Genomic DNA, 15,395 nt, shown 5'->3' with positions numbered 1-15,395 from the left:
GCTCTATTCCCCATACAATAGCCTAAGTAACTAATTCAACTGTAAAATGCAACAAATGTTGGTAAAAATATATATGTACAGCGTGTGCGTGTGTGTGTGTGTGTGTGCGCGCGAGTGTGCATGCTTGCATGTGTATACTTCGTAACTAGCGTAGCGTGTACTAGGGCCCATCAAAATTGCTTGCACTGGGGCCCGTCATGACTACCCTACACCACCAGTGAGCTGACTAGCATGCTAGTGGCTTTTGTTAAGTCTCAGCTTGTGTTGGGGTCTACCCACAATCGGGGACATACCTTGGACTTGAAGAAATACAGGGCGAAGGCTTGTAACTGGAAGGTTGTATGTTCGAATCCCTGGACTGTTTGGGAAAATCATGGGGGTGGGAAAAGTGTCTCTGCATTGCCCTTCCCAGAGATCACCTCTCAATCAAACAGTGTGTCCAGCTCTGACCCACGAAATAAACAAATGCTAACTACCTAGCTCTAATTATGTTTATTCCAAACAAACCGGGGGGGGGGGAACTACATTTTTCCAACCGGTCCAGGGATTCAACCCTGTACCTATAGGTTGAATCACTAATTGTCTTCTCAATCAGCAACAAAGGACAGCCAATTTATGTATTATGAAAAATATATTTGTATGAGAACGTTACAAGTCATACGGGACCATTCCAACATGATCTACACAGTATTTGTCCAATGAAACATCGCTCTTGTCTGTATATAGTCTTGGCTTTCTGAAGGCAGGCTTTTACAAGCTCTCCACTCTTCAACATACACTATACTCTCCCATTCAGATGACCTTCTACCCATCTGTATTCACACCGAGCACAAAACAATGATCACCAAGGTGTGCTAATGGAACAAAGGAAGAAAACAGAACATGGGCTTCGGTGTGACACAATGTTCATTCTCCTTTCAAACAGCCCGTGTAATCTCAGGCCTCTCTCTCTTTTGTGTTGTTAGCTTTGGCTCCAGTGTGATAGCACCTTTTGTGCGAAAGACTGGAGGGCGATTCAAGGACGGGGATGTGAATGCATACAGGATATTGTCTGCAGCTTCTCTTTTATGCGTGAGAGGAGAGCGCGTCTGCAGCCTGTTGCCTTTGGTGCATCTCCATCATCGGTGAGAGAGGGGTGGCTTTTCCATGCACAAACATGAAGATCCAAGACAACAAAGCTTCTGAAGCTTGTCAATATGAACACCAGCTAAAACAAAATGGAATCTTCCAGTTAAAACTTTCAAAATAATGTCATTTAAACAAGTAAATAGCCTTATTGATGCACATTGGAGGAGAAAAAGATGTTTCAACAAACGAAGCCGCCAACATTGTATCTTATTTAAATTTTAGTTTGTGGATATTAGTGGGATTTTTGGCCAATTTAAAAGGCAGTTTAGACAGTAACGGCCTCCTACAGGCCACATCTCAATAAGGCAGTTTAGACAGTAACGGCCTCCTACAGGCCACATCTCAATAAGGCAGTTTAGACAGTAACAGCCTCCTACAGGCCTCATCTCAATAAGGCAGTTTAGACAGTAACGGCCTCCTACAGGCCACATCTCAATAAGGCAGTTTAGACAGTAACGGCCTCCTACAGGCCACATCTCAATAAGGCAGTTTAGACAGTAACAGCCTCCTACAGGCCACATCTCAATAAGGCAGTTTAGACAGTAACGGCCTCCTACAGGCCACATCTCAATAAGGCAGTTGAGACAGTAACAGCCTCCTACAGGCCACATCTCAATAAGGCAGTTTAGACAGTAACAGCCTCCTACAGGCCACATCTCAATAAGGCAGTTTAGAGAGTAACAGCCCCCTACAGGCCACATCTCAATAAGGCAGTTTAGACAGTAACAGCCTCCTACAGGCCACATCTCAATAAGGCAGTTTAGACAGTAACGGCCTCCTACAGGCCACATCTCAATAAGGCAGTTTAGACAGTAACGGCCTCCTACAGGCCACATCTCAATAAGGCAGTTTAGACAGTAACGGCCTCCTACAGGCCTCATCTCAATAAGGCAGTTTAGACAGTAACAGCCTCCTACAGGCCACATCTCAATAAGGCAGTTTAGACAGTAACGGCCTCCTACAGGCCACATCTCAATAAGGCAGTTTAGACAGTAACAGCCTCCTACAGGCCACATCTCAATAAGGCAGTTTAGACAGTAACGGCCTCCTACAGGCCACATCTCAATAAGGCAGTTTAGACAGTAACGGCCTCCTACAGGCCACATCTCAATAAGGCAGTTTAGACAGTAACGGCCTCCTACAGGCCACATCTCAATAAGGCAGTTTAGACAGTAACGGCCTCCTACAGGCCACATCTCAATAAGGCAGTTTAGACAGTAACGGCCTCCTACAGGCCACATCTCAATAAGGCAGTTTAGACAGTAACGGCCTCCTACAGGCCACATCTCAATAAGGCAGTTTAGACAGTAACGGCCTCCTACAGGCCACATCTCAATAAGGCACTTTAGACAGTAACGGCCTCCTACAGGCCACATCTCAATAAGGCAGTTTAGACAGTAACGGCCTCCTACAGGCCACATCTCAATAAGGCACTTTAGACAGTAACGGCCTCCTACAGGCCACATCTCAATAAGGCAGTTTAGACAGTAACGGCCTCCTACAGGCCACATCTCAATAAGGCAGTTTAGACAGTAACGGCCTCCTACAGGCCACATCTCAATAAGGCAGTTTAGACAGTAACGGCCTCCTACAGGCCACATCTCAATAAGGCAGTTTAGACAGTAACGGCCTCCTACAGGCCACATCTCAATAAGGCAGTTTAGACAGTAACGGCCTCCTACAGGCCACATCTCAATAAGGCAGTTTAGACAGTAACGGCCTCCTACAGGCCTCATCTCAATAAGGCAGTTTAGACAGTAACAGCCTCCTACAGGCCACATCTCAATAAGGCAGTTTAGACAGTAACAGCCTCCTACAGGCCACATCTCAATAAGGCAGTTTAGACAGTAACAGCCTCCTACAGGCCTCATCTCAATAAGGCAGTTTAGACAGTAACAGCCTCCTACAGGCCACATCTCAATAAGGCAGTTTAGACAGTAACAGCCTCCTACAGGCCACATCTCAATAAGGCAGTTTAGACAGTAACAGCCTCCTACAGGCCACATCTCAATAAGGCAGTTTAGACAGTAACAGCCTCCTACAGGCCACATCTCAATAAGGCAGTTTAGACAGTAACAGCCTCCTACAGGCCACATCTCAATAAGGCAGTTTAGACAGTAACGGCCTCCTACAGGCCTCATCTCAATAAGGCAGTTTAGACAGTAACGGCCTCCTACAGGCCACATCTCAATAAGGCAGTTTAGACAGTAACGGCCTCCTACAGGCCACATCTCAATAAGGCAGTTTAGACAGTAACGGCCTCCTACAGGCCTCATCTCAATAAGGCAGTTTAGACAGTAACGGCCTCCTACAGGCCTCATCTCAATAAGGCAGTTTAGAGAGTAACGGCCTCCTACAGGCCACATCTCAATAAGGCAGTTTAGACAGTAACGGCCTCCTACAGGCCACATCTCAATAAGGCAGTTTAGACAGTAACGGCCTCCTACAGGCCACATCTCAATAAGGCAGTTTAGACAGTAACAGCCTCCTACAGGCCTCATCTCAATAAGGCAGTTTAGACAGTAACGGCCTCCTACAGGCCTCATCTCAATAAGGCAGTTTAGACAGTAACGGCCTCCTACAGGCCTCATCTCAATAAGGCAGTTTAGACAGTAACGGACGGAGATATTTATGTCACAGATTTCCATCATCGGTGGCCTTGGCTGTCATGTTAGGGGACGCCTATGGGACGTTTCTGTTCTCTCTCCACCATGACCCACTTCTCCTGCTGGAACAGATGTTCCCTCGACTCCCTCATTTACTCACCTCCCTCTTAATTACTGCTGTTAATTAGCAGGCGGCACATTCACACACACACACACACACACACACACACACACACACACGCCCGCGCACAGATACATTTCCATGGTAACACACAGGATATATTCTCATGGCATGATAATGACCGTGATATTGCTTTGATATAAAACACTGCTTGTTGCATTTAGAGAGCGAGTAAATGGAGCAGTTACAGTCTGCCGAATAGCAATTAGTGTGTGGATGAAGAGGAGAGAGCGCCATGTTTACTTACTGTATGGATGAAGGCAGAGAGTGTGATGTTCTGAAGGAGACAAGCAATTAGAGTTAAATGCTCTTCTTATTCTCTCCTGGCCTTGCTACATTTCTGCAATGCACAGATATAGAATCTCACATTTCAGAACCAAAAATGCGGTTCCATATCACGTTTCTAGATACGTGTATATCAACGTTATACACTCCATAGAGTTTGCTATTGAAATGTGGCCCGGGCTAGATGGGGGGGCGTAAAGACAGCGTTTTTCAAAATCGACATCTCAACCATGTAACACGTAACGTTTTTGCTATTTAAAGGATGGCTTTACCGATAATCAACCCACTTTGTATCATTAATAATCTCGGTAATATAAGCACATGGGCAGTGTTTACCTTCTCTCTCTGTTTTCCTCACGGAGAGCTTCCATTTCCTCCTCTGTTATTTTTTAAGTATGCGCACATCCACGGAGAATCGCATGGAGAGCCTTAACGAGCCCTAATGACTTGCAGCTGACGGGGGCGGAGTTTCTGCAGGCAGAAGCGGGAGCATTTTTCTCTGTGAGGTAAACAGAGAAAGAAGGTAAACACTGCCTATGTGCTTATATTATCGAGATTATTAATGATACAAGTTTTTTTTACATTGCATAAACATAACCAAAGTTGTTAAATTTGTTTTATTTGCGTTTAACGTTGGAAAGGAAGTGAGGTTTTCAAATTAACCGCTGTTTCTTTTCAAATTTACGCTGAGATTGTAGGTTTGCACAAAGATTAAAATGCCACATTTTAGCAACATAAAAGGCTGACGTTTTTTTCCCGATTTACGCTGAGATTGTGCATATTTAGTGGATTGCAGAAATGTACAATGCTGGCATTTTCTTCTGGGATGGAACACAGGATATATTTCCATCTGATGATAGTGACCGTGCTAACAGGATATATTTCCATCTGATGATAGTGACCGTGCTAACAGGATATATTTCCATCTGACGATAGTGACCGTGCTAACAGGATATATTTCCATCTGACGATAGTGACCGTGCTAACAGGATATATTTCCATCTGACGATAGTGACCGTGCTAACAGGATATATTTCCATCTGATGATAGTGACCGTGCTAACAGGATATATTTCTATCTGACGATAGTCACCGTGCTAACAGGATATATTTCTATCTGATGATAGTGACCGTGCTAACAGGATATATTTCCATCTGATGATAGTGACCGTGCTAACAGGATATATTTCTATCTGATGATAGTGACCGTGCTAACAGGATATATTTCTATCTAATGATAGTGACCGTGCTAACAGGATATATTTCCATCTGACGATAGTGACCGTGCTAACAGGATATATTTCCATCTGACGATAGTGACCGTGCTAACAGGATATATTTCCATCTGACGATAGTGACCGTGCTAACAGGATATATTTCTATCTAATGATAGTGACCGTGCTAACAGGATATATTTCCATCTGACGATAGTGACCGTGCTAACAGGATATATTTCCATCTGATGATAGTGACCGTGCTAACAGGATATATTTCCATCTGATGATAGTGACCGTGCTAACACAGGATATATTTCCATCTGATGATAGTGACCGTGCTAACAGGATATATTTCTATCTGATGATAGTGGCCGTGCTAACAGGATATATTTCTATCTGATGATAGTGGCCGTGCTAACAGGATATATTTCTATCTGATGATAGTGACCGTGCTAACAGGATATATTTCCATCTGATGATAGTGACTGTGCTAACAGGATATATTTCCATCTGATGATAGTGACCGTGCTAACAGGATATATTTCTATCTGATGATAGTGACCGTGCTAACAGGATATATTTCCATCTGATGATAGTGACTGTGCTAACAGGATATATTTCTATCTGATGATAGTGACCGTGCTAACAGGATATATTTCTATCTGATGATAGTGACCGTGCTAACAGGATATATTTCTATCTGATGATAGTGGCCGTGCTAACAGGATATATTTCCATCTGATGATAGTGACCGTGCTAACAGGATATATTTCCATCTGACGATAGTGACCGTGCTAACAGGATATATTTCCATCTGATGATAGTGACCGTGCTAACAGGATATATTTCCATCTGATGATAGTGACCGTGCTAACAGGATATATTTCCATCTGATGATAGTGGCCGTGCTAACAGGATATATTTCTATCTGATGATAGTGGCCGTGCTAACAGGATATATTTCTATCTGATGATAGTGACCGTGCTAACAGGATATATTTCTATCTGATGATAGTGGCCGTGCTAACAGGATATATTTCCATCTGATGATAGTGACCGTGCTAACAGGATATATTTCTATCTGATGATAGTGACCGTGCTAACAGGATATATTTCTATCTGATGATAGTGGCCGTGCTAACAGGATATATTTCCATCTGACGATAGTGACCGTGCTAACATGATATATTTCTATCTGATGATAGTGACCGTGCTAACAGGATATATTTCCATCTGATGATAGTGACCGTGCTAACAGGATATATTTCCATCTGATGATAGTGGCCGTGCTAACAGGATATATTTCTATCTGATGATAGTGACCGTGCTAACAGGATATATTTCCATCTGATGATAGTGACCGTGCTAACAGGATATATTTCCATCTGATGATAGTGGCCGTGCTAACAGGATATATTTCCATCTGATGATAGTGACCGTGCTAACAGGATATATTTCTATCTGATGATAGTGGCCGTGCTAACAGGATATATTTCCATCTGATGATAGTGACCGTGCTAACAGGATATATTTCCATCTGATGATAGTGACCGTGCTAACAGGATATATTTTCATCTGATGATAGTGACCGTGCTAACAGGATATATTTCCATCTGATGATAGTGGCCGTGCTAACAGGATATATTTCCATCTGATGATAGTGACCGTGCTAACAGGATATATTTCTATCTGATGATAGTGGCCGTGCTAACAGGATATATTTCCATCTGATGATAGTGGCCGTGCTAACAGGATATATTTCTATCTGATGATAGTGACCGTGCTAAAGGATATATTTCTATCTGATGATAGTGACCGTGCTAACAGGATATATTTCCATCTGATGATAGTGGCCGTGCTAACAGGATATATTTCCATCTGACCGTGCTAACAGGATATATTTCCATCTGATGATAGTGGCCGTGCTAACAGGATATATTTCCATCTGACCGTGCTAACAGGATATATTTCCATCTGATGATAGTGGCCGTGCTAACAGGATATATTTCCATCTGACGATAGTGACCGTGGTAACAGGATATATTTCCATCTGACGATAGTGACCGTGCTAACAGGATATATTTCCATCTGATGATAGTGACCGTGCTAACAGGATATATTTCCATCTGACGATAGTGACCATGCTAACAGGATATATTTCCATCTGACGATAGTGACCGTGCTATTGCTTTGATATCTAAAACACTCCTTGTTGCATTTAAGAGGCAAGTCAGTTGAGTTGAGCCGTTACAGTCGGCTGAATCACAATTATGGATGAAAGTGTGATGTTGTGAAGGAGGCAAGCAATTAGACGTAAATAGTCCTCTCATATTCTCCCCTGGCCCTGCTTTCCGTCTGCATTACGCAGAAGAGGAGACAGCAGAAAATCAACAGCGTCTCCGTGGGGAACAGGAGAATATATCATAACGGAGAAAAACACAGTCTTCCAGGACAACATTCAATATGTTTTTGCATCGCGTTGGATCTCTCTCTCATCATCTCTCATCTCTCTCTGTCTTGTTCTCGGCGTCGCTGCGTTTGTTTTCATTCCTGTCTGCGTGAAGTGAACGAGCATCCCTTCACACACACACACACACACGTGCGCGCACACACACACACACACACACATACACACACACACACACGCACACGCATGCACACGCACACGGCAGACTTTGATCCATTAGTCAACACTTATATCCCAGGGTTCCATCTGTGCCTGTTAGGCGCCCATCCTCCACGCTGTCCCCCAAACTTGTGTCTAATGAGGATGTGTCAGTTGAATTATTCAGGCGTCATTTGTTGCCTTTATAAAGTAAAGGGATGTCAGGACGCCTTCTCTCTCATGCCAGTGCGCTCTCTGTTCGCTCCTCTCTGATGTGTCACTGTTGAAGATAAGAAGCTTCTTAGAAGTATGTACTTCTTCACTACGTTTGATTTATGTGACGCAACCAAGCAGAATAGAATAGAATTACAGCCACAACCGATATATCGGGTCCACCGATATTATCGGCCGATAACCGATATATCGGTATCGGCCGATATGTTGACCGATATTGCATATATATATATTTTTAGTCACATTTGTTTCAGCCAGTGATTTGGACTTGGAAGGGTTCTGGGCCTGGCATCCATTACGTCGTCAAAGTAATAACAACATGATTCTGTTTGTGAGGTACGGTTATACAGAGGCTGGACTTGTGCCAGGGCAAATTGGATTACGCCTCCCAATGTTCCCTCAAGTGTTTTATTATCCCTAGCTCAAGGCATAATGTGATTACTTGGTGATGCCCTTTGTTCGCCGCACTATTATCCTGATGCTGTGTCCATGACTTCATTAACGCCACATTATGACTTGTTATACACAACCACCACGCTGCCTGGCTGCCACTGTGTCTGTGGCACATTTACAGAGGCCGCCGCGATGCTATGAGCAGTACTTATGTTATGTTCACGTTAGGTAGGCTGCTATGTGGGTGGAGCTGTAAAGTTTTGGGTAACAAAGTGCCCTATGAAGAAAATAAATAATCAATTATCAATTTAGAAATGTGTTTGATCAATTTATCAATTATCAAATGATCAATTTCTCAGTGGTCTTACAGCTAAAAACTATAGGGATGTACCGCTATGAAGTTTTTGGCTGACACGATTACTGAGACTAACATGGGTGACCGAGCCTTCTCCACCCTGGGGCCACGCCTGTGGAACCAACTCCCAGGAACTGTTCGGGCCTCTAAATCCCTCGCTGTTTTCAAAACGAGCCTTAAAACCCACCTGTTCCGCTCTGCTTTTTATTAGCTCTGAGCTTTTAGCTGTTTTTAGCTTGTTTTTATTTTATTTTATTTTTATTTATTTATTTTACTATTTTAGCTACTGTAAAGCACCTTGAGATTTGTTTTACATTTTAAAGTGTGCTATATAAATTAAAGCCATTATTATTATTATTATTATTAACATTGCTGTTGGCCGATGGCCGGTAATTATCGGATATTTAATGATATCGATGTGATCTGTATAAAAACAAGTTTCTATGATAATCAAATTTTGTACCAAAGAAAAAACACTTAAATAATGTGAATTTGAAACAGTAATGTCTTTCTTTATTTCCAAAACTTTTGGAAAAGCCCATAAATCATAGATTTACCGTGGTGTTTCCTCTCAATATGAAAATTCTGGCAGATATTAACATTGATGTTATTATACTGATTAATGTGCTCATAATGCCTTATGACCATGCATGCCTTTAGGAGCACATAATGCTTACTGATTAAATCAACACTCAATATAGATATACTGAATTATTTTTTAAGTGTCCTATGAATATTTATCACCACCTATCTATCAGAGGTTGACAACATTCTAATCTCAATGGGACAAGCTCTTGTGCCATGTGCACTTATAAGCATGTCATAAGGCATTACAATATACTGTATGTGTGCATCATAATTAATTCCTAATGACTGCCCGTATAATGCTCTATACAGCAGTCGCAGAAACCCAGAAGATATTTAGACATTGAATGCCAACCTGTTACCGGCATTGTTTTGTGAAATCATGACCTAAATATCTTTCTGACATCAGTACGATTTTCTACCGTCCATATTGTAAACATTTGTGTTGATTTGGGAGGAAGCTAAACTTGGCCACTTCTTGCACATCGCCGTCTGTTAAATCCTTGCTGAGTGCCAAATTCTGCTGGTGGTTGGACTTGGAGTTGTAAAATAAAATCAGTGGGGAAATGATGACTGTCATCACTTACATGTCTTGATTACTGTTTATTATATATTATTTATATACATGTATATAATGTATATTTTTATATTATCGGGCACTCAATATCATCGCATCGCTAACCGTGAAGTCTTTATCTATGATTTACCTCTGATTTGGACATTCATGTAACATGATCATACTGTATATGGCAGTCTGTGGATGCACTTCACTAGACAGTCTCCCCCAGCAGGGTTCCTCCAGGGAAGCGGGGCTCCGTCTGCCAGCTAGGTGAGATAGGCTGCAGTTGATATGATCTATGGAGGGCCACCTGAAGACAAGCTGTATCCCGTTCACGCCTGAGTAAAGATATACCTGCTGGGATCAAAGCTGGACTGACAAAGTGGCTTTTCTCACAAGCCGTCGACGTGCTGTCAGCGAAGAAGACGTGCTGATAATTATCAAACCTCTCTTGAGTGTAATCACTGAGGTCTACATTGACCTTTTGGCTTTTCCATATTTCTTACTTTTGATTTGTGCCCGAGGGTTACACAGTGTAGATTTCCAGCGCTGGTTCTTGTGATACATGCTTCCTGTACGTTAACGATGAAAAGCTGGTTCTTGTGATACATGCTATGTATGTTTCCCCCCCAATATTTTATTTTCAAATTTGTACAGAAGACAAACAGACACAGGAAAAGAAAAAAAAGACATACATCTTTGACATGAAAGCATTGTAACGTAGTGCTACCAGCCAGCCGCATAAGGTGCGTATGTGCTTGTACAAGATATTGTGCATGGGATCCTACGCAAGGGGTCCATCACCCCTAACCTCAGTCGTCACCTCGTCAAAGTTGGCCAAAAAAGGGGTCCCAGATATTTGAGAACCTTCTAAGTGAGTTGGCTCTCAGGAACCTCAGTCTCTCTCTGTATAAGATCATGTCCATCAGCCACACCTGAAAAGAAGGTGAAGAGGAGGACTTTCATTCCTTTAAAATGAGACTTTTGGCGACAGTTGTCCCCAGTGTCAGAGATTGCTGCACGGCTGTAGGGAAGTTCAGAGAGGACTCTGAACAGCCGAAGATGGTGAGTTCTGCCTCCGGCTGCAGGGTTACGTTGTATTCCTTAGAGTACCAGTCAAATATTTTTGCCCAGAATACCGTTAGTGAAGGGCAGAACCAGAAGGCATGAGATAGTGTGCCCTCTGACACCTGTCACACAGTGGTGAGATAGAAGGGAAGATCTTGTGTAATTTATGCTTGGAGTAATGAAGACGATGAGCGACTTTAAATTGGATCAGCTGGTGTCTGCTATTAACTGAGCATAGTTGTCCAACAAACAGACTCCTTTCCCATATAATGTTAGATAAATCAATACCAAGTTCCCCCTGCCACACTTCTCTAATCCTCTCAGTAGAGGCTGTATTGCGGTTGTCAAACAGACATACAAATCTAGAGATAAGATGCTTGGAGTGAGTAGGGCTCAGCAATACATCGAAAAATGCATGCTCATTTGGGAGTGCATCAAAGGCACAAATCTTGGAATGAACATAATAGTTTGCAGGTATCTGTGCTAGTGCATGCTGGGCAACTCAAACTTCCTCTTCAGTAGATCAAAAGATGCAAAATGACCATCTATGTATAGGTCTCTGATGACCAGACACTTCTCACTCCATGCATGGTAGTTCAAAGAGTGTTTGAAACAAATCGGTGTATGGACAGAAACAAGAGAGGAGCTGGCAATAGAGATGGCCTCCGTCTTCATCCACAAATGTTGTACCACACTGACTTAAGACCAGTGTCCACCAGATGTGGTACGGCTGTGTATGACTTGTCGGCTTGTCAGACGCAAGCGGGTCCGGCAAAAATAGACGCGATGTGTATTTTTGCCGGATCCACTTCCGTCTGACTAGATTACATGATGGGCGAGCCGAGCGAGTCTGTTCCGGCAGCTGTACCGCATCTGGTGGACATTAGGCTTTAGACTGAGCTTTGTCCCAGACCAAGAAGCTTCAGCGCTGTGCTTAATCCACAGCTAAAGGTCACTAAGATTCACTAAGTCTACATTTACACCAGGTCTTGATGCCCAGATCCAATTTCGTGTCTATATCCGTTTTTTCGCTGTTCGACTGTTTACATCTACTTTTTTCCCTCCCAGTTTTATAGACGGTTTCAAGTCGACAACATAAACATTCTAAATTCCGCCCAGCTTACTTCCTGTTGCTAGTAAAATACATGACAGGACATAAGCTAGCTTCCAAACTGTTCCCTATAGCAACACAATTCCATGTCCAATTTCGAAGTGGTCCCAGTCGCTTCTTCACCTCCTCTGCCAATCTGGAGAGGGTGACGATTCTCACATGCCTCCTCCGATACTTGTGGAGTCGCCAGCTGCTTCACCTGAGAGCGAGGAGTTTCACCTGGAGGACATACCGTGTTCTTCCCTGTGCAAACTTTTAGTCAATCTGCGTCTCAGTGTTTTTTGTCTTTGTGTCCCTTTGCAGGTGATGAATGTGAATCTGTCAGAGGGAGACAAGGTGGTGTTTGAAGACCTGGGCAGTGGGGAGAACACCATGCTGGCCAATGAGTCCATCCTGATGAGGGGGTTGGTAGTGCGAAGCCGCAGCAACCAGATCACCATCCGCTTCCACAGCCAAAGCTCTCAGGCCGGATCAGTCCTGCTGCGCTACCAAGGTAAGGCTGGTTTCAAATCAAACCATGCTACCAAGGTAAGACTGGTTTCAAATCAAACTGCTACCAAGGTAAGACTGGTTTCAAATCAAACTGCTACCAAGGTAAGGCTGGTTTCAAATCAAATTGTGCTACCAAGGTAAGACTGGCTTCAAATCAAACCATGCTACCAAGGTAAGACTGGTTTCAAATCAAACCATGCTACCAAGGTAAGACTGGCTTCAAATCAAACCATGCTACCAAGGTAAGACTGGTTTCAAATCAAACCATGCTACCAAGGTAAGACTGGCTTCAAATCAAACCAGGCTACCAAGGTAAGACTGGTTTCATATCAAACCGTGCTACCAAGGTAAGACTGGTTTCATATCAAACCAGGCTACCAAATCAAACCATGCTACCAAGGTAAGACTGGCTTCAAATCAAACCGTGCTATCAAGGTAAGGCTGGTTTCAAATCAAACCATGCTACCAAGGTAAGGCTGGTTTAAAATCAAACCATGCTACCAAGGTAAGACTGGCTTCAAATCAAACCAGGCTACCAAGGTAAGACTGGCTTCAAATCAAACCATGCTACCAAGGTAAGAGTGGCTTCAAATCAAACCGTGCTACCAAGGTAAGACTGGCTTCAAATCAAACTGTGCTCCTATGTGGACACTTTCCCCAAAGGAGACTATTGCACTACAATTTTGGTAAATATAAAGTCGCCTCCTGAGTACTATAACTGCATTTTTGCTGCTTTGACATGATTAAGCCTTTCAGTATTAATTTTAATCTTTCTTGGTTGCTTATGCTTACCTGAGGCGTAAAGTGTGCTTTGTAAGGCACAACCTAAACTGACGTGCCAGATGGGTTGTGACACAGAAGCATCTGGGAAGTCGTCCTCGGAAACTGTTTGGAAAAGGACAAGCTTGAACCATCTGTCTATCACGAGCTCCCTTCTTGCTGTCGTTACACCCAAATCCCGCCAGTAGCAGCCTTGATGTTGATTGGTCCGGCGCCCACTGCTGGGACGGATTCAAACGCTGATCTGGCAGTGTGGCAGATGGATTTCTCGTGTGATTGCGATCTCATGAAACCAGCTGTTCACAAGGTTAGGCACAACCCACTAGTGTTAGATTGATATATCGGTCTGACAAGATATCCAGCTGATATTGCTCATTTATTGTCCCCCACCAAAGGGGGGGACTATGGATCGTCTCCGGGGCATATCTTTCACCAAGTGCAAGGGCAAAATCTTTGCTAGTTTCTAGCACTCAAAATCTCAGTTTTCTTCTTTTAATTACCACTGGGTCAGTACATCAAAGGACACGTTTCAGTGGCCCAGTGGTAATTAAAAGAAAAAACTCTAGATTTTTTGATCTAGACTCTAGATTTTTTGAGTGCTAGAAACTAGCAAAGATTTTGCCCTTGCCGTTGCACTGGGTGTAATGGCCTGTTCTTTTATCACAAACAAACTGGGATGTGGGGGTTGAATGACGTCACATCTGTTCTGTTAGCGTTCCATTCGCAGAAAACTTGGAGCTGGGAAGTTCACTGTTGAATTGCGTCACATCCATTTAAACGAGTCAGATGTTGGTCAGATCCAGTCGCTAGCCAGGCTAGCCATTGTTAGCAATAACAGTTGATAACAAGGCATCTCGCGGCATTTTGCGCATGCAAACACTGCAGCAACATGTCCACACAGATAGAAGTTAAGCAGCGCTGTGTGTACAGCTGATTTAATGAGACACAAACAAGACAGAAGTGCTAGTAAACAGCATTTACTAAGATTTTAACTACTGTTGTTGCGCGGAGCAGCCATCCTGGATTTTTGAGGTCGGGGCTGCTGAGGCTCCTATGAGTTTGGGAGAGAAAATACAAGCACTGGTGACATCACCGTTTGAGCTCATGACCTTTGAACCGTCAGATTCCCACTTCCCAGTTATAAAGGAATGCCCCATTAGATATGGCCCCCCCCCGTCTATTCGTTTGTTAGTCACACTGTAACGTTGACTTGACAGTGAATGGTATCGCTGCTGGGGGACGACATGTTTACTGCTCGGTAAAAATCAAATATCAGCCAGTCAGTGTGGTCCATCTCTCTGATATATCAAATATCAGCCAGTCAGTGTGGTCCATCTCTCATATGATATATTAAATATCAGCCAATCAGTGTGGTCCATCTCTCATATGATATATCAAATATCAGCCAATCAGTGTGGTCCATCTCTCATATGATATATCAAATATCAGCCAGTCAGTGTGGTCCATCTCTCACATGATGGCTCTGATGCAGTTTGATTGATGACATATTTATTGTAGAATTCATCAATACAACACTGGCTGTGTGACAATTTGATCAGATTCCAGAGCTGTTTCAGCAGCCACCGTGACAAGAACAAACTTCCAGTCGCAAACACTGAATACCTTCATGTTTGGCTCATCATCATTACGATGGTGAAATAAAAAATGCTGACTAATAGTCACAGGATAGCAGCTATTGGCAGCTTCTTTTGAAAAACATCTAGCTTTCAAAACCCATTTGGTTGAACCTGACTATCCAGTGTGTTCACATGCGCTAGTAGGCAATATAAATCATAGA

At 43.1% G+C, this 15,395-nt stretch overlaps 1 protein-coding gene across 1 annotated transcript in view; it reads left to right on the top strand.

Annotated features, from left to right (window-relative positions):
* Positions 1-15,395, top strand: part of LOC310776639 (seizure protein 6-like) — a gene marked incomplete at both ends in the record, with an annotated part of 113,611 nt that overhangs the window by 26,025 nt on the left and 72,191 nt on the right. The window contains one exon of the mRNA XM_083636812.1: positions 12,629-12,818. Coding sequence (XP_083492938.1) covers positions 12,629-12,818 — 190 coding nt within the window. The remainder of the gene's footprint in view (positions 1-12,628; positions 12,819-15,395) is intronic.

The sequence above is a fragment of the Poromitra crassiceps genome (genome assembly GCF_964638095.1).
Source record: "Poromitra crassiceps genome assembly, chromosome: 5".
NCBI lineage: Eukaryota > Metazoa > Chordata > Actinopteri > Beryciformes > Melamphaidae > Poromitra > Poromitra crassiceps.
The sequence above is the reverse complement of the archived record's forward strand: the minus strand, read 5'-3'. Positions and strand labels throughout refer to the sequence as shown.